A 27,528-nucleotide genomic window follows, 5' to 3' on the forward strand; every position below is an offset into this window, starting at 1 on the left:
ATTATCCAAGATTTTACTATCTCTATAAACATAATTTTTATGTAGCATTTATATGACTGGCTATAAATTGAAAAGCCTGCCTGTTAACTGGTAACATCTGTTATAACCCTTGTGGGGTTAACAGATTTAATAGTTTTCAATGATACTCCCCCCTGAAATTGTTTCCACAGTCATAGTCACCATAGCTTTTTCAACAAATAATTGATTAAGGTGAAACTTTTTTTCATCCTTTTTACACTAAGGATGTAACGATTCAACGATATCAATCAGAAACTGGTTTTAACGTTAAAGATGCGACTGCATCGTAGGTGGACCCCCAGATCGATCAAAATGAACCAGAACTGGTCGATGACCGGATTCTGAACTTCTGAAGACTGTTGACTGAAGCTTTGCTGCTTATTCTACTTTAGTATAAACTAAGCCACTGAGGAAGACTCACTGATCTAACGTTACAAGTATGTTACTTTCAAAATAATAGTTATTTGTTTTGTTTGGAGACACAGGGAACGGGACACACAGGGAACCGGAGATCGCTTCCTCTCATTGCGCAATCCACTGTCCTGGTCCAAGGCGGGGCGGGACAGTCCCTTAGCTGGGTTTAAATGTTTGTTTCATACAAGTAGAAACTAACAAAAATAAATAGATCTAAAATAAACATAACATTTTAACTGACAATTAACAATACTCCAACACATCCAGGCTCATTACAATATTATGCTATATATTGCTATATAGCTGCTTCACACATGCAATCGGGACAATGTCCGGATAATGTCCGGACCTGATTATCCGGACATTACCGGATTACCCTTTCACACATGTAGCAAAAAAACCGAGATTGTCTGTGTCAGACGAGTTTACATCACCTGGAAATAATCTTTTTGGCTTGGTGACGCTGCAGAGTTTTACAGCACACCCAAAATGGTGGACGAGGCTACAGACTTAGACAGTAGTTGGGCTTTTTTTTGTATTGTAGCTGTATTTGGACATATCCGCAATAAACACAAGAGTGGAAAGGAATAATAAAGAAAGCAGAAAGGAGTAATCAACAGCTACGCTCCGTGTACAAAGATCCACACGAATGTAAATAACCTGCGCATGATAGAGATGCCCACTCGCTCACTGTGAATGATCTGGAAAATGACCTGCTCTGTTCACACATACTGCTCAATCGGACATGACCCAGACTTTATACTACGGTGCTGGCTGGGTAAAGTCCGGGTAATGTTCAGGTCAAATGATTCTGACTTTTGCGCTCACACATACAGATTATCCGGGGAATGTCCAGATAATTTCAGGTTTACAGTGCATGTATGAAAGCAGCTTAAAACTTTTAAGACTTATTTCTCAGAACTTCTGTTTGCAACACCTTAATCTTAAATAAGTCATCGCTTCCAAAATATTTGCTTCATTCCCACAAGTGATACCTTGTTTTGATGCTCTGATTTGACACTTTCATATTATGTGATAAAGTAAAAGATTTTAATTTTCGAATGTGACCCTAAACTACGCGGTGGATCACATATATAAATGAGCAAATATATGTCCGTCGGACTTGGCGGAGGTGATGGTGTGCCTGAGTCCCCACCTTGGCCGACACACGCTGGCGGAAGTGGGATCTTTCACTCCGACTCATGGGGCTGCTTGGTTTCATGAGACCCTCGCAAACTTTTGCCAAGTTTCCATGTTCAGCACGCAAAGTGAGAAAGTGAAACACCAGCATTTGTTTACCAGCGGATCTTGAGCGGCCCAATATGGCAACCATGTCAGACAATATAACCCACAAAAATACGGAGAGAATCGCAAACCTGCTTGTGATTTTGAAGTTCAAAATCGACGCTCAGTTTGATCCATTTTGGAAACGGAATCGTGACACCCCTACACATGGGGAGAGCCCCTGTCAGGACGTGTCCATCTGGCTTGTTACATCTTGCCACTCTCTTCAATAAACTACTGAGTTTGCAACATCTCTTCCTGTGTGTCTGTGTTGGAGGGCCCTGAAAACGCTACTCGAATGGCAGGCGAACCTGCCATGGTAGGCTATGTCACGTTTATGGAATTGGCTTATTGTAATTTATAATTTATGGAAAATTAATGTCTACATGGGCTACTACATTAATATCGTAGCCCATGTATCTAGAGACGTATCAGATTGTCTTATGAGGGAGAGATTCACACCCCTATTTTACACCAATCGTTCCAGATTCCAGGCTCTTCTGTGCTTAGCAAAAAGCGATGTCTAATTATCCAAGCTGACATGCCCACTTACCGTGAAATAAAGATCAGTCTTTTGAGTGATTTGGTTATCTACGTATAGAGAAATCCTCCACCTCAAACTTTTCACTTCTGCTCTCCTTTATTGGTGATGACTAGAAGCCTAGTGGTTTTTTTTTTGTTCCTCACTGGTTGCCACGGTGCTGCTACAGAGTGACGTTTAATTACCAAGTGCACCCCAATTTTCTGTTTGGAGAAAAAAACGAGGGAGAAATCAGGAAATTAAATTGGCTGGAGGTGACCTTTAAAGTATCCAATGCCAGTTTGCTACATTAATCCATCTTGTAATTTAAAATATGATACCAGTCTAAAACTGCAGGCTGATACTTTTAATAATTTTTTTTCAGATTGCATTCTTCATCATTAATTTATTCTACAAGATTTCACACAAATTTTATGACAACGGGACTTGATACATTTTAGGTTTGGTCTTTTTCAACATCTCTTAATATTTTTTAGTTGTATTAAGACTCTTATTGGTGTTGTGTTGTATTGAATGTATGTGTGTGTTGTCTTTTGCTCACTTTTTGCCGTCTTTTCTGTCTTCAGTGGAGCTGCGTCAGGCCATCGTGGCCATGATGAACAGGAAGGATGAGCTGGAGGAGCAGTACACGTACGTTTGCATGTATTCTTCTGCATGTATACACACAGCTTTTCTCAATATATATTTACTGTTAATGCTAGAACAGCAGAGTTTTATTTTTATTTTTTTTCACTAATCTGCTGAAAGCGAGCCTATTCGCAGCTTCTGACTTTATGGCACGTTCAAAAACCTCAGATTTTTTGAGTAATGTTCCCAAACCTCAGAGTTTTTGAAACAAATGTAACTGGTGCATGGCTGGACTTCAGTAGAAACATATTTTTAATTTTTGTATTATTGTATAAATATTAAACAGTATGTCAAACCCTATTTAAGATTTCTGAAAACTTTTTTTTATTTGTGAAAACAGAGAAAATGTGTATTTCACCGTTTTTTCTATGCACAGGCCATTTATGACCAGGTCTAGATTCTATTTGGGAAAACAAGAAAAAGGTGGATTTCACAGTTTTTTCCACAGAACCGGTCTGCTAATTGGGGCTAAACTTATGGAAATAAATCTAAATCCAAAATAAAAACACAGGAACTGTAAGCTTCATAACTGAGTACATAGGTTACTAAGGCATTATAATCATAATCGTCTTTATTACCAAGTAAGTTTACACGTACAAAGAATTTGTCTTGGTAAACTTGGTGCATACATGAAACATAAATGTAAAGTAGAACAACAGGAAAACAATCAGTAAAATATATAAGAATATGTAAAATAAGGCTGTTTTTGTTTTTTAAATAAAGCTGTACAGTTTCTGCAGGAATGTGCAAATGTTCAGTATAAAAGTGTAACAGTGCAATGTGCAATGTTCATGGATAATAGTCCAGAAGAAACACCAACACACGAGGTGCCATCTTGGTTCTTCTTTTATATAATAAGTATGTTATTACAGGCCAGGCTTTAAATGCAACACAAAATCTTCAAAAAAAAACTAGCGGGTCCCTGCTCTGTTTGTCTATTCACCAGGGGCCCTTGGGCTGAAAAGGTTGAAGACCCTTGGTTTAAAGGACAAGTGTGATATTTTTCAACCCAGGTCTTGATGGGAAACGTTGGTTCCCATCACTTACAACTGTTCATAGCACAAACGGACTGAACGAGTGAGAAGCCCATCTGCTTTCGCTTTTCACTGCGCTTACAGTGCAGTGGGGCAAACCTTGAATCAGCGAATCTATCCCTGAATTGTCAGTGGTAATTCAGCATTTGAATGTGGATCTCTCATTGTTTTTGGCTTGAGTACAAGTCAGCTGTTTGTTCCCAAATAGAAGAAAATTGGTCTTTGTTTTTCCTCAGGTCCCTGCGCAGTCTGTTGGACGGGGAGATGGAGCACTCTGCGGCGCTGAGACAGGAGAGGGACTCCCTTAGGAGGAAGCTGGCAGAGCTGGAGGAGAGGCACACCGCCAAGGTCCAGGCCCTGGGAAGGTAGGGGACATTCCCGACAGAATTCCCTTCTGACATTTGGGGGCTTTATTGCTTGTGCAGTCTTTATTTGATTTGGATACTTTTTTTCTTTTTTTTTTTCTTCATTTGACAAATAGGCCATTCAAATCACATAGTCGGTCACAGAGCAGCACTCCTAAAGTTTGCTCTCATTCACTTACCTACAGAAAGCTAGACTGATATCGGAATCAAAGTTGGACCTTCCACTCAAAGGATGGTCTTTATTATCAATACACCGCCCATGCCACCCAATTACATGGTCAAATACCTAATAAATTGGTCAAATATCTGACCTCACCGACAATCCACCTAATGCATAGATAATGGTGTGCTTTTAGGTATTTATTTATCATATTTTATACCCTTGGGTGTGTGCTGTCCTGTTGTGGTACTTTACCATATAATTTAATTTTACTTTATATATGTTCATAAGTTCATTCATCAAAATATCAAAATCAATTAACTATTCAACTTTTTAATGACAGTGGAAGTCTGTAGTTGAATATTGTAGCTTCACTTAATTAGTAGTTTTCCCGCAAAAGATTTATCTATTGTTACTGAAGTTTGTGATCCAAGATAGTTTATCTCTCAATCTCCAGAGTAGCAGTTTTGTAAGAGAGCATTTGCTTCTTAATGCCAAACCCATGTCAGCACCCATGTCTTTATGTGAACAAACACGCAAATTGTTTGTGCAAGTGTGTGAATTCTCTTCTCTTTACAAATCAATTACACACAAACACACTGCTACACACACACACACTCCCCACGCACTCTCGCTCTCAAACCAATAGCTCCTTCCCGCTGATTTTCTGAGAGCCGGTTGAGTCATCATCTACCATTGGTTGTCTATATGCTAGAGCGCATGGCGTTGCACGGAAGACATTAGGCTTAAGAGAGAGTAAGAGAGTGACTGAGAATGTGTTCCCATCACACACGGTGCTTGTTTTGTTCCATAAGGAAACTGAGTAAAATAAAATAACCGACTTCTAAAATAATAACACAGTGTTTTGGCACACAACCGTCACGGGCGCCCTATCACTGGCGCGCCGTGGGCACAGTCGGTACTATCAGCGTGTGGGTGCTGCGGGACTATTTTAGATCGGGGGCTATTCACAAAACATTCGCCCCGGACGCCAACCCTAACAACCCCACTCTTGGAGTCTGCTGAGAGAGAGAGAGAGAGAGAGAGAGAGAGAGAGAGAGAGAGAGAGAGAGAGAGAGAGAGAGAGAGAGAGAGAGAGAGAGAGAGAGAGAGAGAGAGAGAGAGAGAGAGAGAGAGAGAGAGAGAGAGAGAGAGAGAGAGAGAGAGAGAGAGAGAGAGAGAGAGAGAGAGAGAGAGAGAGAGAGAGAGAGCTGCCTCACTCTTCCTGCCGGTCACTCTGACATGTGTGCATTTCCGCCTACACACAGGCGCTCACAAAAGACTCTTCCGTAGCCAGGCAGTCAATCTCAAGTGCTACTTTTCCTTCATGACCAAATCTGGCTCAATCAATAGCCGCTATAAATACAACTGAAGGATCAGCTAGCCTGTGAATGAGGGCTGGGAGTGCTCAGTGAAAGGCTGCCGGCAGTGGTTTGCTACGTATCCCGCAATTCTTTGTGTTTGACTCAGAAAGCTCTTCTTTCTTTAAACGGCTCCAAAATTTGCAGTCGGGCGCGAGTCTATGAAGCTGGCGAGCGGAAGCTCCAATCGGTGGCTACCTTCCCACTTATCTGGTGTCTACATCATTAATGTAACCGAGAATTTGTTCCCAGGTTGTTCTCCACTTCCAGTTTGGGATTCTTTCACATCCCATCTAGAAGCAATCGTTCAACAGCACCTCTCCTTGTAGCCATTTTGTATGCAATTTTGTGGTTATTTATGCCCCAAGGGTAGGATTGTGAATGTGTAGCTAGGCGCTGCGTCTGGGATAGGCAGAGGAGGAAAGTGCTGTCGCATCTGCGTACTGTGTTTTACTCTGAAGCGCAATGATTGCGTTACAGTCCGTCACACTATGTTGCTGCTACTACTATTTAAGTCGGGGGTGAGCTGCTGTATTCCGCTGTGTGTCTGCGCGTCCGCCATATTGGAGTGGTTAGAGGACGCTAGTAAACATATATTATGTGTACTGAGAGATGCAGACTTCTCTAAAAAAATCGACTGTAACTTGCTGAATTCTGAACCGATTTTAATTAATTTAGTTTGTTATAAATGTGATAAATTGAGCATGATACAGGTTTCTTATTGGAATTTAATTCAGTTACTGAGAGCAGATCTTTTCATATTTTTTCATTCACTACCATGTTTAAAGGAAGAAGGTACCATGCGTGCCTCGTATTGCACTTTAATTAAACAATTAAGTATTGAATATTTATATATTTTAAGATTTTATTTAAACATTGGATTCAAGATTCAAGATGTTTATTTATCACATACTTATACATATGGGCATACATATACAGCATGGAGTGCTGTATATGCGTGTACAGACGTGCACATACGCTGTATGTGCTGTAGTGCGTTGCATTACATAGGTAATGCAACGCACCCGAAGATTATGCACAATTTGTACAAAGACACAATAGTAAGTAAGTAATTAACTAACTAACTAAGCTAACTGAACAAATAAGTACAAGGACACAATTGCTAAGTAATTAAGTACCTAACAAAATAAACTAGCTGATTCCTCAAATGTAATTCAGTTAATAAATAGAATAAAATAAGCATAAAAGGGTAATATACTGAACGGGGATGCAAAATAGAAATAAGGCTTTGTATATACAGATATGTGCAGTAAAGTGGCCTGTGAATAAAGTGAGGTAATGTGTGTTGAGATATACAGTACTGTATACTACAGTATGCCACAGCAATACAGTAACAGTACAGTATGCAGTATGGTGTGCAACATACAGTACATTACAGTAATGCAGTGGGGGCCTATGTATGTGCCTCAGTGAAGACCCCTGGTGAATTCAGCGTTGAAGGTCCTTATGGCTTGTGGGAAGAAACTCCATCTCAGTCTCTCTGTACCCCCTGGTGTATAAGTCCTGCAGGGAGGGGAGGGTAGTTCCAGTGGTACATTTGGCTGAACACACCACCCTCTGCAGGGCCCGCCTGTCCTGAGCAGTACAGTTCCCAAACCAGGCAGTGATGTTGCCTTTTAGGATGCTCTCCACTGCTCCAGAGTAGAAGGACTTGAGGATCCTCAGCGAGACCCTGAATTTCTTCAGCTGCCTGAGGGGGTAAAGATGCTGACACCAGAGTGTCTGTGTGTAAAGTCCATGTGAAATCCTCCGTGATGTGGACTCGCAGATACTTGAAGCTGCTCACCCTGTCAACAGAAGTCCCATTAATCAACAGCGGCGCGTGCATCCTCAGTTGTGATCCTCTCCTAAAGTCCACAATCAGCTCCTTAGTTTTGCTGATTGACAGATCACCCACCTCCTCGCAGTAGGCCTTCTCATTGTTGTTGGTGATCATGCCCACCACGACGGTGTTGTCAGCAAACTTGATGATGTTGTTGGAGCTGGACCTGGCCACACAGTCATGTGTGTACAGGGAGTACAGTGTGCGGCTGAGGACGTGGCCCTGGGGGGATAGTGTGTTCAGGGTGAGGGAGCTGGACGTGTGCCTGGACGTGTGTCCCCCTTCTGGCCATCCAGATGCGTGAGTGTGGTGTGCAGTACCTGGGAGACTGCGTCATCTGTGGATCTGTTTGACCGGTACGTGAACTGCAGCGGGTCAGTGGTGCGATGGAGGAAGGCACTGATGTAATCCTTAATCAGCCTCTCGAACCACTTCATGACCATTGAGTTGAGGGCCATCGGACGGTAGTCATTCAAGCAGGCTGAAGAGGTGATCTTCAGCACAGGGATGATGGTGGACCTCTTGAAGCAGGACGAAACCACCGGCTCGGCCAGGGAGGAGTTAAATATCCTAGTGAGCACCAGGGCTAGCTGGTTAGCAGAGGTCTTCAGTACTCGCCCAGATATGCCATCTGGGCCCGCAGCTTTCCTGGTGTTCACATGCATCAGAGCCCTCCGGATGTCAAGCTCAGACACTGAGAGTGTGCGCTCAACCCTGGCGGTGTAACTCCAATTTGCTGGCGAGCTAGTGGTGTTGTTGCCAACCTCAAACCGCGCATAAAATAAGTTAAGTTTGTTGGCTAGGGTGGTGTCCACACGTGGCTGGGGAGGGGCTGCTCTTGTAGTTAGTAATAGTCCGCAGCTCCTGCCACAAGCGTCTGGTGTCCCGTTGCTCCATTGGTCGTGTCACTGTGTCACTGTATGTCTGTTTAGCTCCCTTCACCGCCCTCCGCAGTTTGTATGACGCGGCTTTGTACTTGTCCATTTTGGTCCATACAAGACCTTTGTTGTAAGTAGCCGTGCGAGCATTCAGAGCGCCGCGGATGGATGGATTTATCGCCCACGGTTTCTGGTTAGAAAATATCCAAACTTTCAGGAACTTTGGGAACTAAGCTATCTGCTAATGTAGCTATGAAACTCATAGCTACTTCCGTAAACTGGCTGACGTTACTGGAACTTGATTGGAACATGTACCAAGCGCGGCCTTTGATTGGTCCGACCACCGCTTTATGTCCCTCGTCACTACCGTTCCACGTACGATACACGGCCTGTAAAGAGGAAGTAATGAGATAGCGGCGTGGTCTGATAAGGTGTGTAGGAGTGCTCCAAAGTTCTTTCTCATCTCGTGGCACACGTGATGTGTTTGTGGTAATTAGGCAGAACTATTTTAAGGTTCGCCCTGTTAAAGTCCCCATCCATCACCACAGCTGTGTTGGGATGTTTGTTTTGAAGTCCGCACAACACATCATACAGGTCCGAAAGTGCTGTGTCAGTGTCCGCTTGCGGTGGAATATAAACGGCTGTGATGATGACCGTGCTGAATTCCCGGGTGAGGTACAATGGACGCCATGAAACGGTCAGCTGTTCCAGGTTAGGCAAGCAGAAGTGGGAGAGAGCCTTAATGTTGTTGGAGTGACACCAGCTGTTGTTCATCATGAGGCAGACGCCTCCACCGTTGGATTTCAGACTCCTCTGATCTGTCGGCACGGAACACGGAGAAGGCCTCGGCTAGGCGTATGGCGTGGTCCAGGCCATGTCTCAGGCCATGTCCAGGCCATGTCAGGCAGAGGACGCAACAGTTTCTCGTATCCCTTTGGAATCTAATCCTTGCTCGAAGGTCATCCATCTTGTTCTCCAGGGTCTGGACATTGGCAAGGCGGATACTGGGCAGAAGTGGACGGTAAGGTTGCATCCTCATTCTCATCCGAATGCCGCCTTGTTTACCGTGGTGCTTCCTCCATTGGCCCACCCGTGGAACAGCGACTGCATTGAAGCTATTGTCCTTCTTGATCGTGTTGGTGCGTAGAATCTATTATATCCACCAGTGCATCGCGGTCATAGATCACTGCCAATGAGTTTTAGACGCACATAGCGATGTAAAATGTGCGTAACCACACAGCAGCACATCTTGTATGTCGTTTTCATTTAAGACCATGGGCGAAGGTTCCTTGCTTTAAATCTTTTACAGATTAAATGGGAAGCATAGTTGTCTCCCTTTTTGCTGATTCAAAAAATGTTCCGATCCGTGACTCAAAACCTTGATACGATCCGAACCGTGAGTTTTGTCATCCGTTGCACCCCTGTTATCAACACACAGATTGGTGTCCTGCTGTGTCCGAGGGGATTTTCAGTCTCAGTGTTGTTGTGTCTATTGTGGAGTTGTGTCTTTCATGTGCGTATTTGAATGTTTGTTCAGGATGAGACGGGGGGAGAGGAGGGTGTAGTTTTCATAGAGTTTGGGATCAGCTAAGTGGTTTCACATCTGTCTGTTAATTGTCTTTATAGGCCTTTTAGTCTGTTGGCCAAGAATTGCCGGTTTGTGGGGTGGCAGGGGGTCCGGTGTAGATCCACAGTGATTCACAGATTTCTTATCCTTGCAAATGTGAAATGGGTTAATTCTTGATACTGGAATAAAGTCCAGTATTCTGAGGCACTGTATGCATTACCATACAGTATAAATCCTGTATACACCCAGGCAGACAAATGCATACAGGCCTTAGAGAACTGGAACAGATATATTTTTCATAGTTTGGTCCACAGACAGCTGGGAATTGATGATCTAATCTTGCATGCTGTAGTTTACTTGTTGAGAGTGTTTGAGCTTGCTGTTTTCTTTATTTGGGAAGTCAATTACTCCCCCCCACCTCTCACGTGGGGCTCATCTCCTTCTATCCCGCCGGTTGTCTGAGATTTTAATAACCCTGCGACCTACAGTCGACTCTGCCAATCTGGAAATGTGTGTGCGTGTGCACTGCTTACAGTATGAAAACACAGACCCTGCAATGTATCTGACTAGCATAGATTCATTTTGAAGCCACTGAGGAGCATCTGTAAAAGCTGACATGTTAAAAAATCCTGCAACCGCCACAGATGGCAGAATAAACTGCATATTCCTAGAATCAATACGTGCAGGGGTAGTCTATAAGGATCATACCATCAATTATGTATTTGCAACTATGTTTTATACAGTACAACTCCCCTTGGATGTGGGGATTGAATTTGCGAACCTCAAAGGGGAAAAACGCCTGCCACCCCAATCATAGTAGTGTGAATTCTTATGGCTATCTATATTATACAAGTATATCTGTATTTAATTTCTGAAATTGTTACCTCATTTACTGCTGAGATTTCAAGCTCTCAAAATAGGCAGTCCACACTGGATTTAGAAGGAAACCCTCAACCCACAGACCTGTCAATCACCACTCAATTATCGCCCACTGAACTACGCTGCTTAAATCCCTAAACTGTTTTTTTTTTGGTTTTTTTTTTGCGCAAGTGTTGACTAACATTCAGCTACCGAACGGCTGCTGTGGCTAGACCCTCTGCTATGAAGGCTAAGAAGAAGCTTCATGGAGACATCACGTTTGGCAATGTCGGTTTGGTTTCTATGGCTTCCTTTAGCAACCACTAATTGTCCAGTCCTACTGATTGTGCCTTTGAGAGGTTTTAAGTGCTGTATCGTTACTCAAGTTTTTTTACTCACAAGATGGCTGTGAGCCTAAACTAGAGCACAGTGAGACTTGCATCCAGCATGCCCTACCTTCCTAGCTTGTGTTGAGAAGATATTGCTTTCATATGGGCTTTAGCACCACAAGCTGGGACTATTTGAGGCTTCATTCAAATTGGGCTGATTGACTAAAATGTTAAGATTAGATTGGACTGCACTGTATTGATCCCCTTAGGGAAGGTTTGGCCGTTACATCAGCCAATACAGAAGAAGTGTTTGGATGTTGGCAATCCCTATGATCTTGTACACTACAGTGCAACAATGGTGTGTGTGTGTGTGTGTGTGTGTGTGTGTGTGTGTGTGTGTGTGTGTGTGTGTGTGTGTGTGTGTGTGTGTGTGTGTGTGTGTGTGTGTGTGTGTGTGTGTGTGTGTGTGTGTGTGTGTGTGTGTGTGTGTGGGGGGTGTTTGCATGCGCGTTTTTCTTCCTCCTGAGGTTGTGAAGGAAAATGCACACAGAAGCATTATTTAGCTTTGTGTATGAAGGTGGTGCAGGCGCTCGGCACCTCTCATTCAGAACTGTCAAACCAATGTAGACCAAAGCAGCGCCTAACAGTGGAGTCAATTTTGTGGAGTTTATCATGCTTTGAAGAGACTACAAAGCGGAGGTGCTCAGATGTTAAAACAAAAACACCAAAGAGAAAACGGTAAAAATCACCTCGGGGCCCTTCTTAGGTAATTAGTGTACATATTCTAGGTTGTGGTTTCCTTCCCGAGATGGGCTGTTGCTTGCTCCCATCTCTCTCTCTCTCTCTCTCTCTCTCTCTCTCTCTCTCTCTCCATTTCCTGTCTCTGTTGAATTATACTTGACCATGTAAGTGGCAGTGAAATACTTTGATTATATACAAAGGCTGCCAGTTAGACAGCCGGTTGGATCCCTGCCTCCTCCTGGTAGCAAGCTAAAGTGTCCTTAAGCAAGACCTTTGTACAAGCGCGGCACGCAGATGTTATCGTAGAGGGAGGATTAATATTGAAAAAAATAGCGATTTAAATATTTAACACACAGTTTGATAATTCTGTGAGGTGTGGCGGGGTCGACTAGACCAATGAAATGAAGGAGACGCAGAGCATTGCTGAAGCCGGTTTCATTGCTTGCTGTGAGGCTTACAACTACCCTGGGGTTTGAGGTGTCCAGTCGGAAAATAACAACCTGGGATGGCCGTGTCCCTTTTTATTATGGACTTCTCTTCAGACACTCTCTCACACTATCCTTGACACCTCCCCTCCAATCAGATGAATTTATGCACATTATAACAACCCACCAATAAACTTGAACTGCCGTCTCCCCCCCCCTCCCCCCCACACAGACACAGCGTGTTTGTTCTTTGTATTCAAAACGGGTCTTGATCAATAAACAAATCCGACAGCAGGTGTAGGTCTCTGGTACAATGTAGGCTTATATAAAACACATTCAAATTGATTGCACTCTCTACAAAAACATTTCTATGTAGTTTTATCTTGTGTTTCTGTGGAAAAGGCTCATGTAGCCACGAGCAAAAATAGAGAAATGCCGCGTGGCTTGCATAGCCGGTGGAGCTGCAGAAGTGCATTAATATGGATTTAATAGGAAGTGCGTACTTACGGCATGCCGCATCGCACCCGTACGCTGCACCAATGCGTCTGGTGGACTTCCACCGTAACAGGCACTGCTATGTGGCAGCCATACGTCAGATACTAAGATGGGTAAAATGCAGTGAGCAAATTTCCTCCAGAGGGATTAATGAAGTATATAAAAATGAATAAATAAACAATCCATGCAGTCCACACTTTTTGCTTTACTTTTGGCAAACTCTTGTGGAAAAAACCCCAAGTCTTGCGCGTGTTTGCGCCAGACGGGCTGTGTCCCACGGCTCTCCCCACTAGCCGAGTGAAGGATCATGTAGTGTTAAGACCCCCATCTGAGACACATTGTGTAGTTAGAAAATCATCAGGATGTTGGAAGTCGTGTAGTCTGTGGGCACCTTAAGACTGGACTGCAGACTGAGTCGAGTCTTGAATACTACAGCCCTGCAATAAATCCAGTATAATTAAAACTAGTATTAAACACAAGAATATAGTAGTGTGAAAAGTACACAAGAAAAGTCATTATCTGCATCCAAAATTGACTGGATGTGAGAATTTTTAGGACGGTATCACTTAATTAAGTGTCGTCATCAACCGAAAGGTATGACCGAAAAGCCATTCATATACTCAAGTACGTTGGGTGCACGTATTCAGTACTTGGTACGCTATTTTGGATGCAGCCACTGTGCAAGAGAACAAGAATCTCGGGAGCCCAGCAAGGTATTTTTCACAGTTCTAAACACAGTTATGCATTGTCTCTCTGGCGTAGACAGCAGGCGGCTCCACGACAGGACATATTGGAAGCGGTGAGGGCTTTCCAAGATGGTGCGATGGCCGTTCAATGGCCACGGCTAGAGCTGTTTAGGTCGCAGGAAAAGTGCCAAAAAGAGATACCAGTACATAGGGAGCATGAGGTGAACTGTGTATCTGTCATAGTTAAGCAGGGATGCATGTGGCACACAGGGGAACACATTGGTCCCCAATTCTGCATGAGTTAATCCCTCGGTCGACCCCCAGCCATACAAGGAGTACAGAGGTGGATGGGGGATTATTTCACTGTTTTAGGTACGGTGTGCTACTTTGTCTTCTTTGAAATTGAACTGGAAGCTGGGTGTATGGTGAATTGGAGGCTGTTTTGTGGGATAAAATAGAATCTGTATTCTGATAAGATAAGCCTCTCATTTCAATTGTCTCACTGACGGCTTTGTATTGGTTGACAGCACAGTGCTACAACAAATTTCCCCGAAGACCATATTGCATTGCAGACACAATATAGTCTTGTTGTTTTCATGCAGGAGTAATGAGCTGTAAATATACTGTATATACTGTTATCCCCCCCCTATACCTCTAACCAATTGTTTTGTATCATAGTATACATAATTCCCGATCTGATTGTATCTGTATTTCATCACAAATCCACTTTGGAATCTCTGTGGTTTTACTATGGAAATGCAAGCTCTATCTGGTACTGGATGGTGGTGTGGATCCTAATATACAGTAGTTGTGCTATAAAATGGAAGGGATGGAAAGGATGTCCCAGAGGTGTTGAAGTCTCTCTCCAGGCAGGAAGATCCCAGGTTTGTGCAGAGCAACATGCTTTTGGCTTGCCGCAGTGCCCTTGGATGTGCCTTGACATTACGGCCGTCACGATCATGGCATTTCAGTTGACGAATAATTGTCATACAAATAATTGTGATTAACAATTTCAATCTCCTTTTTTATGCCACTAAAATATTATAGTCTACCTCTTGCAGGAGATATGTATATTGAGTAGAATTGAATTCTGAACATTTTAAATGTGGGTACACAATTAATTTGCCTCAATCCAACTGATGGTATTATACCTAATTCCCATTCTGTTAATTCCGGCATTTTTAACATTGTCTCAAAGTTTTAATGGAAATGTGTCATTGTGGAATTTACCAATTTTACAAAATGATCATTGTCAGATTATATAGTTGCAATCAAGTGATTATGCTCATCCAACTATATTGGCAAGAATCTCTGTACAGTATGTCTATCTGTCTGTATCTCCGTATGCCTGTCTGTCTGTATGTCCTTCGATAATCTCGACAACAGTTTATCTGATCGACTTCATTTTTGACAGGTGTATTTCTGGGGACCCAAGGATGCGATTGAGGAATTTGGTCCAATTTGGACACGCGACACGTGTAATATTAATAAACTTTAAATAAACAGGTAACAGGGTGCGGGCGGGGCTTCAGGGCTCTGCGACTGAGCCACAAAGAGTGTCTTTCCCCGGTGTATGACTTTTAACCGGCAGTTTCATCTTCCATTGTGGATCACAGGTCTGAATTATTTACATTTTGTTAAACTGTGCCATTAAAATGTCTTAGAAAATCTTACGTTTTGAACGGGCATGTACTAGTTCTTTTAAAATCTGGATGGGTATTGATGTCCTTTTGTTCAACAGCTGATAATGTGTGTTTTTTTTATTACTTTTTTGCCAAGATGTGTCTGCAGTAGCTGTTTACTTGGCAAGAGATACTCACAAAATGTGCTCGCTTACATGCTCAAGGACGAGTGATTCCATTGTATCCCAGAAGCACTATTGTCAACATTGTGTTGCACAAAAATGAGACACAATGTTGGGTACTGAATGAGTTCAAATAAACTAATTTAAAGGAAATGTATTGTTGGGCACCCCTCACCTAGAGACGGTGAATGTGAAACACGAAACACAACGTTTTCAGACATAACACACACACACTTCCTCAAAGACATATACACACACACACACACACACACACACACAACACACATATACACATAACACATAAATTGACAGACTTGTGGACGCGCTTCAATAAGGACTTGCCCCTGCACGCTCTCTCTCTGACGCACGCACGCATACATTTACGAACCCTTCACATTTCCACACAGGCTCACACGCCGTAGGAACAAGTGGCCTTTATTAAATATAATTAAATCAGCCGGGGCTGGTGTCTGGGCTGCCGGTGGTACAGATAACAGCAGCTCCTTGGAGATCTCCTCGTGTGGATTCAGGAGCACCCCCGGTGCGGCTCCTTTTTGTTGGCAGGAAACGAGCAGTGATAAGCACCTGTGGATAATAGGGGTTTGGGGGGCGGGGGGGGTCAAGGCAGAGGCCATTAAATTTAACAGCCAAAGGGACGGATTCTGATGATTTCTCTGTGAGGGCGAGCGTGTAGTTCTCAAGGGAGTCACTCTCTCTCTCTCTCTCTCTCTCGCTCAATCTTTCTCTCTCTCTGTTTCTCTCTCTCTCTCTCCGGCCTGCCCTCCCCTCGTCTAAAGTTTCTAAGTCTCTCTTCCTTCACTGCTCCTTCAGTTATGTCTCTCTTACTCTCTGGGTCCCCATGCAGTGCCTGGACACACACACACACACACACACACACACACACACACACACACACACACACACACACACACACACAACCACTACCACCACCATTTTCTTTTCCTCATAAAAGCTGAACGATGACTAGCGCAGTAGTTCTGGGTAATGTGTTTTGACAGGATGGAACTCTTGTCTAACAGATACTGTTACTGGCCTCACAGGGCTTGGATTGATGATACTTGGGTCTGTGTGTGTGTGTGTGTGATCAGAGAGAATGAGGTCCTCAAGGTGCAGTTGAAGAAATACGTGGGGGCGGTTCAGATGCTGAAGAGAGAAGGAAGCCAGGCCAATGACGGTAAGACACACACACACACACACACACACACACACACACACACACACACACACACACACACACACACACACACACACACACACACACACATGAAAATACATACACACACACACATATCCTGCCCACTATATTCTTCCTCAAAATCCCAACCCACAGTGTCCCGCTGGTGCACTTAACAAGGGGCTCTTTTAATGACAAAACCCCAAAATTATTTTCTTGTTCTTGTCATGGTTTTCCTTTCATTATTTCTCGTTTTATTGTCATCTTTTTTGGAAAAACACAATAGCTCATTGTGACAAAATGAAAGAAGTTGACTGCAAGCAAGCACGATTGACTGAAGCCTAGACGTTCATTAGAGATAGGGGGACTCCAGACTGCGACTCGGATTCATGTCGCACTTAGGTTGCACACAGAACGACTTCAAACTCATCCTCAAAAGAATTGGGACTCGACTCGAATTTGAGATTTGCACCTCGTGAACAATCTTTAAAACCTTGTGTGTCGCCGCAGACAATGATATGCGTCACTTCTCAGTGTCACTTCCTTGGGAATTCAGGTGCTGTTATTTATTGTTATATATTCCTTGCTTTTGGCAAACCATGTGGCTTTGATGTCACAATGAGTGATGTCACACGAGCCAATCGGAAGCTCGATTACTATCCACCACAGTCCACCAATCAGGGGAGAGCTTTTATATATACAGTATATATATATGTGTGTGTGTGTGTGTGTGTGTGTGTGTGTGTGTGTGTGTGTGTGTGTGTGTGTGTGTGTGTGTGTGTGTGTGTGTGTGTGTGTGTGTGTGTGTGTGTGTGTGTGTGTGTGTGTGTGTGTGTGTGTGTGTAAATATGTGTCTCTAACGACCGCAGCACACCTTTTTTGAGTGAAGCAGGCCACAGATAAAGCCTTGGGCTATCTCTTTGGGCTCATCAATGGGTCTGATGAAAATCTCCACATTTCAATAGAGCAATCAACCCCTTTTTCACTTAGAGGCCTTTCTGAGAGGGGGAATCAAATATTCAGTTTACTGTCATACAGGACTTATTAATAATTCTTAATGAATAGTTGGCGATTTATTTAATAGTTGGCCACTAATACGTGAAGTAAACCATGGAGTTTAACTGTGTCAACAGATTTAAGATTCAAGGTGTTTATTTGTCACATACACATACATACAAGCATACAGTCAGTTCAGTTCATTTCAGTTCCTCCCGTTCCTTCCTTCTGGAACATTGGGTGACCAGTCCCCACCATTTACCAGAATGGCGTCTTCTCGTCGTTTCCATAACATGCTTTTTTTACGGGGTGAGGTTGTTAACCCCACGCCCAACCCCCAACCTGGAGGTCCGGGTGCTGACTTACCTGTGTCACAAAGGCATTAGTAAAGCTTATCTCACCCTGATGGAAGCAGCTGAACTTCTCTTTGGAAACCAAGCGTTGAACCTTCGATCCACCGCCGCCCACACGTTCTCCTGCTTCCAGCCCAACGTGACTACTACTCCCATCTGGTTACCCCCCAATACCCCTCAATACTCATCAATACTCATCCCCTAAATATATATATATATATATATATATATATATATATATATATATCTTCCTATTTGTGTTATTTACATTAATTTACTTAGCCCCATCTCTATAGGAAATGTTGGAGCCAACGCAGCCAAGTCAAGGCTTAAATATTGTTTGGTGATAACTGACATGTTTTTCTTAATGGAATCACAGTGAAGGTAAGCACGACTGAGTTTCATGTCTGCCATTAGTAATGATGGGAATGCAAGGACGATCACATGGTGTGACAGGACTGTCCCTGCATGAGTGCTGACTGGGAGACCAATAGGATTAGGTCTGTCTTCTGTCTACAAAAGCCACACATATGAATGACATCACGTAAACCAGTAGTGATCATATTGTCCAGTTAGTATTTAGCACTTTTACATTCTACCTAATTAATGGATTGTGTTGACAGGATTATGTTCAGGCAACATTCGAGAAATGCGTTTTAGGAAATTTGAAAACCCTGCATGATTTACACACTGTCAGTATTTTTTTATTAATCTATGTTTTATTAACATCCCCTACATATTTGACGTCGATTTTTCATTAACAAAAACAATAGGGTCCTGCCCCTTCGGGCTGGACCCCTAAGAGCTATAAAAGGGTGAATCTCTGTCTGTATGTCCTTTGATTATCTTGACAACTTCTAAAAAATGCAAAAAGATTATCTCGACTACTTCACATCTATATATATATATACAAGCATACATATGTAGTTAAATGACATTGCAACGCACCCTGAGATTATGCACAATAAGTACAAACTGGTCAATAGCTAACTGGCCCAATAACTAACTAGTAAACTAACCAATTAAACAAACTAACTGATTCATAAAACATAATTGAATTTGTCAATAGAATAAAAGAAGAGTAAGAAGGGTAATATACAAAAGTAGGAATACAAAATAGAAATGATAATTGAAGGAATAGACTATGCTGGTATATACAGATATGTGCAGTAAAATGGCATCTGAATAAAGTGAGGTGGTTTGTGTGGGGATAGTACATTATACAACATTACGGCACATTAATACACCAACACCGAACAGAACAGCAATACAGTATGCAACAGCGTTGACAGTCCTTTTGGCTTCCAGGAAGAAACTCTGTCTCAGCCTCTCTGTTCTCGCTGTGTGACTTTGGAGGCGCTTGTCCGACCACAGCAGCTGGAACAGGCTGTTTTTGAGGTGGTGAGGATCCTTCATGATCCTGCAGGCTCTGCTACTACACCTCCTGGTGTATAAGTCCTGCAGGGAGGGGAGGGTAGTTCCAGTGGTACCGTTCAGCTGAATGCACCACCCTCTGCAGTGCCCACCTGTCCTGAGCAGTACAGTTCCCAAACCAGGTAGTGATGTTGCCTGTCAAGATGGTGTCCACTGCTCCAGAGTAGAAGGACTCAACGATCCATCATCAAGACTTTGAATTTCCTCAGCTGCCTGAGGTGGTAAAGACGCTGCCTCGCCCTTTTTACCAGAGTATCTGTATGTGTGGTCCATGTTAAGTCCTCCATGATGTGGACTCCCAGGTACTTGAAGCTGCTCACCCTGCCGATAGAAGTCCCATTAATCATCAACGGCGCGTGCGTCCTTTGTTGTAATCCTCTCCCAAAGTCCACAATTGGGTCCTTAGTTTTGCTGACGTTCAGGAGGAGGCTATTGTCCTGGCACCAGAGTGATAGGTCAGCCACCTCCTCGTGGTAGGCCTTCTCGCCATCGTTGGTGATCAGGCCCACCACGACAGTGTCGTCAGCAAACTTGATGATGGTGTTGGAATTGGACCTGGCCACACAGTCATGTGTGTACAGGGAGTACAGAAGGGGACTAAGGACGCAGCCCTGGGGGGATCCTGTGTTCAGGGTGAGTGTGCTGTATGTGTGCCTCCCTAACCTAACCACCTGGGGCCTGGCTGTGAGGAAGCCCAGGATCCAGGCACACAGCGGAGTGTTCAGATTTAGCTCCATCAGCTTGATAGCCAGTCTGGTTGGGACAATCCTTTTGAAAGCTGACTCCTGTCTCGTTGCTCCATCAGTCGCTCCACGTGTCTCTGTATGTCCGTTTAGCGCCCTTTACCCCTCCGCAGTTAATAGGATGCCGCTTTGTAAATGTAAATGCCCATGTTGTCGGATGCAAGCATTCAGAGCGCCGTGTATGGATTTATCGACCCACAGTTTCTGGTTAGGAAATATCCTAACTTTCATCGTGGGAACGATACTGTCCGCTATCGTGACTATAAAACTGATAACAACGTCCGTTAAATCGCTGACGTCACTGGAACTTGATTGGAACATGTTCCAGTCAACGTCACTCATAGCACCCTGGAGTGCCGCCTCTGATTGGTCGGACCAATGCTTTACGTCCCTCATCACTACCATTCCACGTACGATGCTGGACTTGTAAACAGGAAGCAACAAGATGGACGTGTGATACGATTTCCCGAAAGCAGGGAGTGAGATGGTCTTGTATCCGTACTTGTACGGTGTGGAGCAGTGGACCAGAGATTTTTCTTCTCTGTTGGCAAACGTGTTGTATTGATGGAAATTAGTCAGAACTTTTTAATGTTCGTCCTGTTAAACAGTAAAAAAATCTCGAGTGTTCACAAGGATCCATACACTGTTTAGTCCCTTTAACATTTGTACAAATTATTATTATATCCCTGGTGTTGATTTTATTCTATTGACTGGGGGGCTGATGGGGACTGTTTCCCAGAGACAGATGCTCAAATGCAGAAATTTGTTGTGATATTTCACAATTATTTTAAATAAAATAAAATTACATAGTTCAAAGACCATCAATTTGAAATCAGAATGTCAAACACTAGAACCTTTAAATCCACACACTTGGCCAATTTAAATAGAAGGAAAACTGCTGTTTACATCATCTACTACTAGTCACTTTAATGTATCAAATATTCCATTGCATACCTGTTTTGTCTTATCTCTTAGTATTACATTGCAGTGTTTGTCCTACAACACTCTGTCTATCTTGCAATTCAGTATGACACTGTATTGTTGTGGCCCATGACTATTCAAGATGTCCACTATCGAGTTGACTCACTGTCATTATTCTCTGTATTTTATTATGTCTTTCTTTTCGGTAAACACTTTTATATTATTTATGCTGCACTTCTTCTTTGCCTTTTAGGGTTTTTTAATACTGTTTAAATACTATTTCATATTTTTTCTAAATACTGTTTTATGTCAATCACTACTATGCCCTTATTTTACTTATTATGTAAAGTTAAGTTGGCTCTGGGATGAAGAATCTCATTACCGGTAACGATGCTTGCATTGAAATCAAGTATTTGACAATAAACTTAAAACTATAATTATATAGACCTTGTTTGAAAGCTCTCATGACAAAGCAATTGATCTTTGTAATTTTAAAAATGTAAATAAGAAAACAGCTACTTTTTTAAAATGAAAAAGCTGGGCAACAACTAGAATACAATAAAGCATAAAGACCTGTTCTCATTCATATGACAAAAAATAAATTGAACTTTGAAGATGACCTCTTGTCAGGGTTCAAAGGACAATATCTTCGGTCCACTGAAATCTTGTGAATGTGTTTTTGAGAAGTTAGTGCCAACTCATGGTGACCCGCTGCAATTGAAATTACAGTTGAAATAAAAGGGAGTCAGTTGGGAGCCACCTTGTAATTGACTGGGAACTGGCTGGAAATTGACTGGAAGCTGGTTGCCATTCGGCTGTCAGTCGAGAGACCTCCAGCTGGGACAGCCCTCTTCAAGTGGCTCCTACTGTATTGACATAATTTGCACTGAATTGTGGTGTATGGAAGATGCGGAAGGTGTTGACGTTTCCTTGTTAGGGACCCCTCGTCCGGTGCATTTCCCGGGGCCGCAGCACAGAGTCTGGGCCGTCCCCGTCCTCAGCCAGGATCTCCCCCCCCCTGTGCCCCGATCTTGCTGCTCCCCAGGGCCCTGTACTAGCTTACTCGCTGCACCTTCCCCGTCCCCGGGTGCTCCACTGGCCGGGCTCCGCCTGGTCCGTCAGGACAATTAAAATAAGATTTGGTTATTTAAGAATGTGATTAACAGTTTGAAATGGCTCTCATACGCAATATTTTTTTATTATATACACAATATTCTTTTTGACTTTTAGACTAGTCTAAGTTTAAACTTCCATTTAAAAATCAGGGAAAGTAGTCATCAGGAACATCCCTCTTCTGAATGTGTCGGAACAACCAGCAGAAATTTTTGTTAATTTGTCAGTAACTCCACCGATGACGGAAAGCAACAGACTGCAATGCATTTGAAACGGAGCAGGTTTCAACTTTATGCAAATTAACATTTGCATAAAGTTGTTAATTACCTGTTAATACCTGTTAATTACCGCCAAACCATCAAAAGCTGTAATTATTCTTCTGATTGTGTCGGAACAACCATCAAGGAGCCTGAACATTTATTTTTGTTAAAATTTGTTTCAAATTAGAAGCCCAGCCAGTCCTTCTCTCACTGAATATGTATTATCGCTTGGCTCGCCCGCTTATGAAAGGTAGTCCGACTGTCTTCTTCGTCTTCCACGGCTTTATTGGGGAAATAACGTAGTGATAGTCTAGTGGCAACTGCTGATGGGATGACAGAATTGTAGCAATAAATGCATGGACAATTTTTAAAAATGTTTTACATGGTTTTTCTGGCACGATTTCTCCTAGAAGGCTTAGGCGGGTGAAAAATGCCTTAGGTGGGCCACCTTAGGCATTTTTGATGCAGGAACAATCCTGCTAGCTTTGGAAATAATTTTTACAGTCAGTCAGTCCGAGCCTGATCAGTGAGAGTGGTTCGCAGAACAAACACAGAAACGGCAAGAGATAGTGCTAATTAAACTGAGCATATATTTGTACACTTTAGAGACTTTAAATAACTTGTGTTGTTTTATAAGGGTTATTATTGGTTTGTATTTTCATTCCATGTCTTTTGATGAGTTTCTTCTTACTGTTCTTTTTCAATAAAAATGTAATTTTGTCAGAGTATTTACATCTATTATATTGTATAGATTCATTGTTCTAATTCTATTTATTTTATTATCGTGAAATTTTGTTATTGACTAATTGACATGGATCAAGGAAAATATATTAGAGAAACGAAAAAGTTTTAAAGTAATAATCGTTTTTATGCACACTTGGCCCATACTGTATGTTGATGTTACAAGGAACAATACAATTCTGAACTTAAAAAGTAAAGCTTCCGTTGTGTTTTACCATGTATTATAATGTATAATATGAATCAAAGCTTCATACCATACACTCCAGATCTATACATTAATTTGAATAACTCATCAACTCAGATATGCTAATAGATAAATGTGTGACGATATTTACATACTATGAATTCCTTAGAATTAGCTCTGTAGTACTCCGACATGCAGCAGATAAAACGCTTATTACCACCGTAAGAGACTCGGACTTGAGACCCGACTTGGACTCCAGCTCGAAAAACTTGAGACTTGGGCTTGCAAGAAATGACTTGTGAGTATCTCTGACGTGCATTCAATTGCTTTTACTCAAAGGGATTTAAAAGGCGTGATTGAACACTGTTGGGGCCAGGTAGGGTTGATACCGATACCTTGAGTTTGATAGCGGTTCTTAAAGTCCAAGTGAAATTGAAATGCATTTTTATAACCTCGACCTTTGAGTGACCCGTGACTTTTGAGTGGACCCATCATGGGAAAATAGTGGCTTCTGTGCGGTGGTGGTTGGTAATAAAAACTGCTGTCTTTTGCCTCGTACTAAGGGCCTAGTGTAAGCAATTGGCATTCCACCAGGGAACGTAATTGACAGCACGTCTCCCAGCAACGCCTGCTTCCATCCATTAATCAAACTAAGTGAAGGAAAACGGCGGAACGCCCCCATAGTGGCTTGAGCACGAGACAGATCTATGCAATTTGTTCAGTACCATAAAATAATTAAACTTTACTACCTGTTCTTGGATACAGCAAGATAAATCGCTATTGTGTAAAGTTCTGTGAAATGCTAATCTGAGTGTGCCAAAATTAGGAGAAGTCCTTAATATTCTGTGCCGAACCAATATTTACAAATGGAGGCTCCGGATCAGCCGTCTTCCAAATCCCCAGACGACAACTTTCTTACTTCGTACACACCTGGCAGCCGTCCCCGCAGCTCAAAGTCATCCCGCTTGTTTTGCTGCTGCGGCGCTCTAGCCCCGGCAAGCCACATCTTCCCCCTTCTCTGAGGTTTGGGCTAATTACAGCACTCACTCTGTCAAATAAGGCTTCCTCCTCCAACGACGGAAAACACGTGCACGCAGCGAGAATACCAAGAACAGAAAAACCGTGGTGAGAAACGGAAATTCTTCACTCTCACACGCACATATACACGTGCATGCACTTCAGCTTCTGAAGAGTTCCACACAGTCTCCCCTGCGGGGCTGGTCTCTCTCAGGTCCTCAACACTTCCCCCATGCAGTGTGCTCTGTGATAATTGACACTCGACTTAACCTCTTTTTTTCCCCCCTTCCGTTTAGTCGTTTAATGTCAATCCGTCTAGTCGTGATCTCTCAACCTTTTCTCCGTCTTGCCCTTCTCTCATTCCCTGCAGCCTTTTTTTCGTTCTTTAACCCTCCCTGTTTGTTCTATCTTTCCCTTTCTCTCCCTTGGCCCCTACCCCAGGCAATTCGGTGTCTAAATGATTACTGCATCTCCTCCCTCTCTTCTTCACCTGCTAACGATGTTCTCAAGCCATAATACTTTGTAGTCCAACACCAGTCTGCATTGTACTGTTGTGTCTGTCTTACTGGATGTCTGGATGTAATAAATTGTATTAACATTAGAGCATGTTTTTTTTTTTTTTTTTCTTTTGGCTGTCAAAGCTCCGTCTCCCCCTCCCCGATTGGTGCGCCGCTCGCAATTTTGAAAAGCCGATTCCTCTGCTAATGATCCCTAAGGATCTCCTGAATGCCCCCCTTCCTCCCCATCCTTCCCTCCCAGGCTCTGTCGAACCCGCTGACATCCCGCAGATGACAAATTTTCTCCTTCTTCTGTTGCAAAGGAGCGATAATTGTTGTTTTCCTGCTGACGCGGGGCTGCCTACACCTGTTTGTTTGTGGGGGAAGGGGTTCCCCGCCGTTACACACACACACCGTGCGTGCGTGCGTGCGTGCGTGCGTGCGTGCGTGCGTGCGTGCGTGCGTGCGTGCGTGCGTGTGTGTGTGTGTGTGTGTGTGTGAGATCCTGGACCACAACAGGTGTTTTTAAAGCAGTCTCCTACAGATGCTAATGTACATTATTACAGACTGCAATGAAATAAATTGCGCAGACAGATTCCTTTCCTACAATATCAAACCATTGTATACTGTTGGAGTGTGAAGGAGCGTGCTTGTCGTTCCCAAGTGGGTTCCCTTTATATGCCGTAGTGCCATACTCAACACCAGAGTAGAAACTCACAAATACTGCTATCCATTTCTATCTGTATCTGCTGAATGCTTAACATTTTTTCTCACACATGGCGCACACACACGCCTTCTTGCAAATTATTAAAAAAACAAAAAGCCCGATATTTCTATGCTAATTGACTAATCCTGTGTCATAAAGAGTCTGAAGAACACAATCAAAAGCAGGGCTCCAGACTCCGACTTTTTCCACTAGTAGCACTGGTGCTCCCAACTGAAAATGTTATGAGCACCAGCACTAAATTTGGACGCACCACTGAAATCGACATGCAACACAAAACATTCACATTTTATTTTTGTCTTAACTGTATTACTGATAAATGCTTTGATAATGTACAATTTACAGAAATAAAATGTGCTGTTTTATTTTTAAAGGAAAAAGTCACAAAGTGAAGTAGTTCTTTAACAGACAAAAATTATTAAGTTAAAGAGAGGGGGAATGCTTTTGCTTCTAGTTATAAAATAGTAGCACTGTCTCCAAAAATGGTCGCAAAATGCGACTTAGTGGTTGCAGTCTGGAGCCCTGAAAAGACTATAGTGAGACAGACGCAACATATACAGTTCATACTGTATATACTTATGTACCATGACACATTTGTATTTTACTTAAGTGTACCTGCCACCTGCCCATCTTATCTTAACATCAGTCAATTGGCACAGCTATATGGACTTCTGGATTAAATTGCAGAATCGCTTTGTTTGGGGGGAAAATTTGGGCCTTTTCCCAAGAAACCATTCACCGTCTGCCGATTGGCTGGCTGCTTATGCTCAGTGGGTTACCATAGTGACCGAGTCATCATCTAAAACTGCTGATCACTCCACACATTGAGATTAAATTTGCCCACTGTGCTGGCCACTGTACTTTAGGCCTGCATAAAAAAATGGGCTGGCCACAGTTGAGATAGAGATCTGGAGTTATTAAGCTGTGAAGCGCTGGTGGGTTTGCTGACCGATCGGTCGATTACAGGGTTAGTGGTCACGCGGTCTGGAATGATTTGTATTCCTCTCTTCTATTTCCTGTCTTCTATTTCCTCTCTGAGCGCCACCCGATGTTCGTTTGACCTCTCGGATTGCCCTCTGTTTTCCACTATTCTTTTTTTATTGTCTTGTCGCTTTGTTTGTTAAGGGATAAAAACAGGACAGAGTAACCGAAGGATAACTTCTGATATGTAAGGATTTGATCCTGATTTAATTTCAGGGGTTACATTACCCACATTCATCGGGACATTGCGCCCCATCTTAGTGAGACTGAAGATATCTTATTTGCTGCAGCGTCTGTCTTTCTATTTCTGTTATGTCTTGCTTCTTGATCTAATAACCTGTTGTCTTGGGGTTTATTCATCTGACATACAGCTCCTAGTCAGTTTATCTGGGTACAATCAGAAGTTGACAGAGTTTGGGGGTTTTACTTGCCACAATGGCTCCTCATTTTGTCCATCAAATACAATTTTAAAGAAAATAAAGGATTCTGTCTACCTTGGCAGCATCACATAAATAAGTGTGCCGCTTAGAGTAGAAGACATGACACCGCCACCTGGGCAAAGAATCCTGGGGAAAGAACCAAGGCAATACCAATATACAGTAGGTGGCCCCTCCTGGGGGTCCCATACGACGCCAACACCCCGCACGTGGAAGGCTGAGAGGAGTGTGAAGACAAGCCTGCCGGAGGCCACAGGGGAGAACAAGATCGTCGGCCGCCTAACTTAATGGGGACGCCCGATGTTACAGCACCACAGCCCGTGGATGGAGGAAAGGAAGTACCACCACTGGATACCCCACTCGTAGCAGCTCTCTTCACCGAGGACGAGAGTACCGAAATCCTTGCTGATCTACATCAGGGAATAGGGAGGTCAGAGTGTGGAAAAGGTTGTCAACCGAGCCTCTTCGCCAATGCTAGATGAATAAAACACACTAAAGCATG

The 27,528-nt window shown here is 43.0% G+C and overlaps 1 protein-coding gene across 1 annotated transcript in view; it reads left to right on the forward strand.

Annotated features, from left to right (window-relative positions):
* The window catches only part of snx29 (sorting nexin 29), a 192,891-nt gene that overhangs the window by 28,262 nt on the left and 137,101 nt on the right, over nt 1-27,528 (forward strand). The window contains exons 12-14 of the mRNA XM_080020973.1: nt 2,824-2,887; nt 4,155-4,283; nt 16,540-16,625. Coding sequence (XP_079877099.1) covers nt 2,824-2,887; nt 4,155-4,283; nt 16,540-16,625 — 279 coding nt within the window. The remainder of the gene's footprint in view (nt 1-2,823; nt 2,888-4,154; nt 4,284-16,539; nt 16,626-27,528) is intronic.

The sequence above is a fragment of the Zeus faber genome, assembly GCF_960531495.2.
Source record: "Zeus faber genome assembly, chromosome: 20".
In the NCBI taxonomy this organism is placed as follows: domain Eukaryota; kingdom Metazoa; phylum Chordata; class Actinopteri; order Zeiformes; family Zeidae; genus Zeus; species Zeus faber.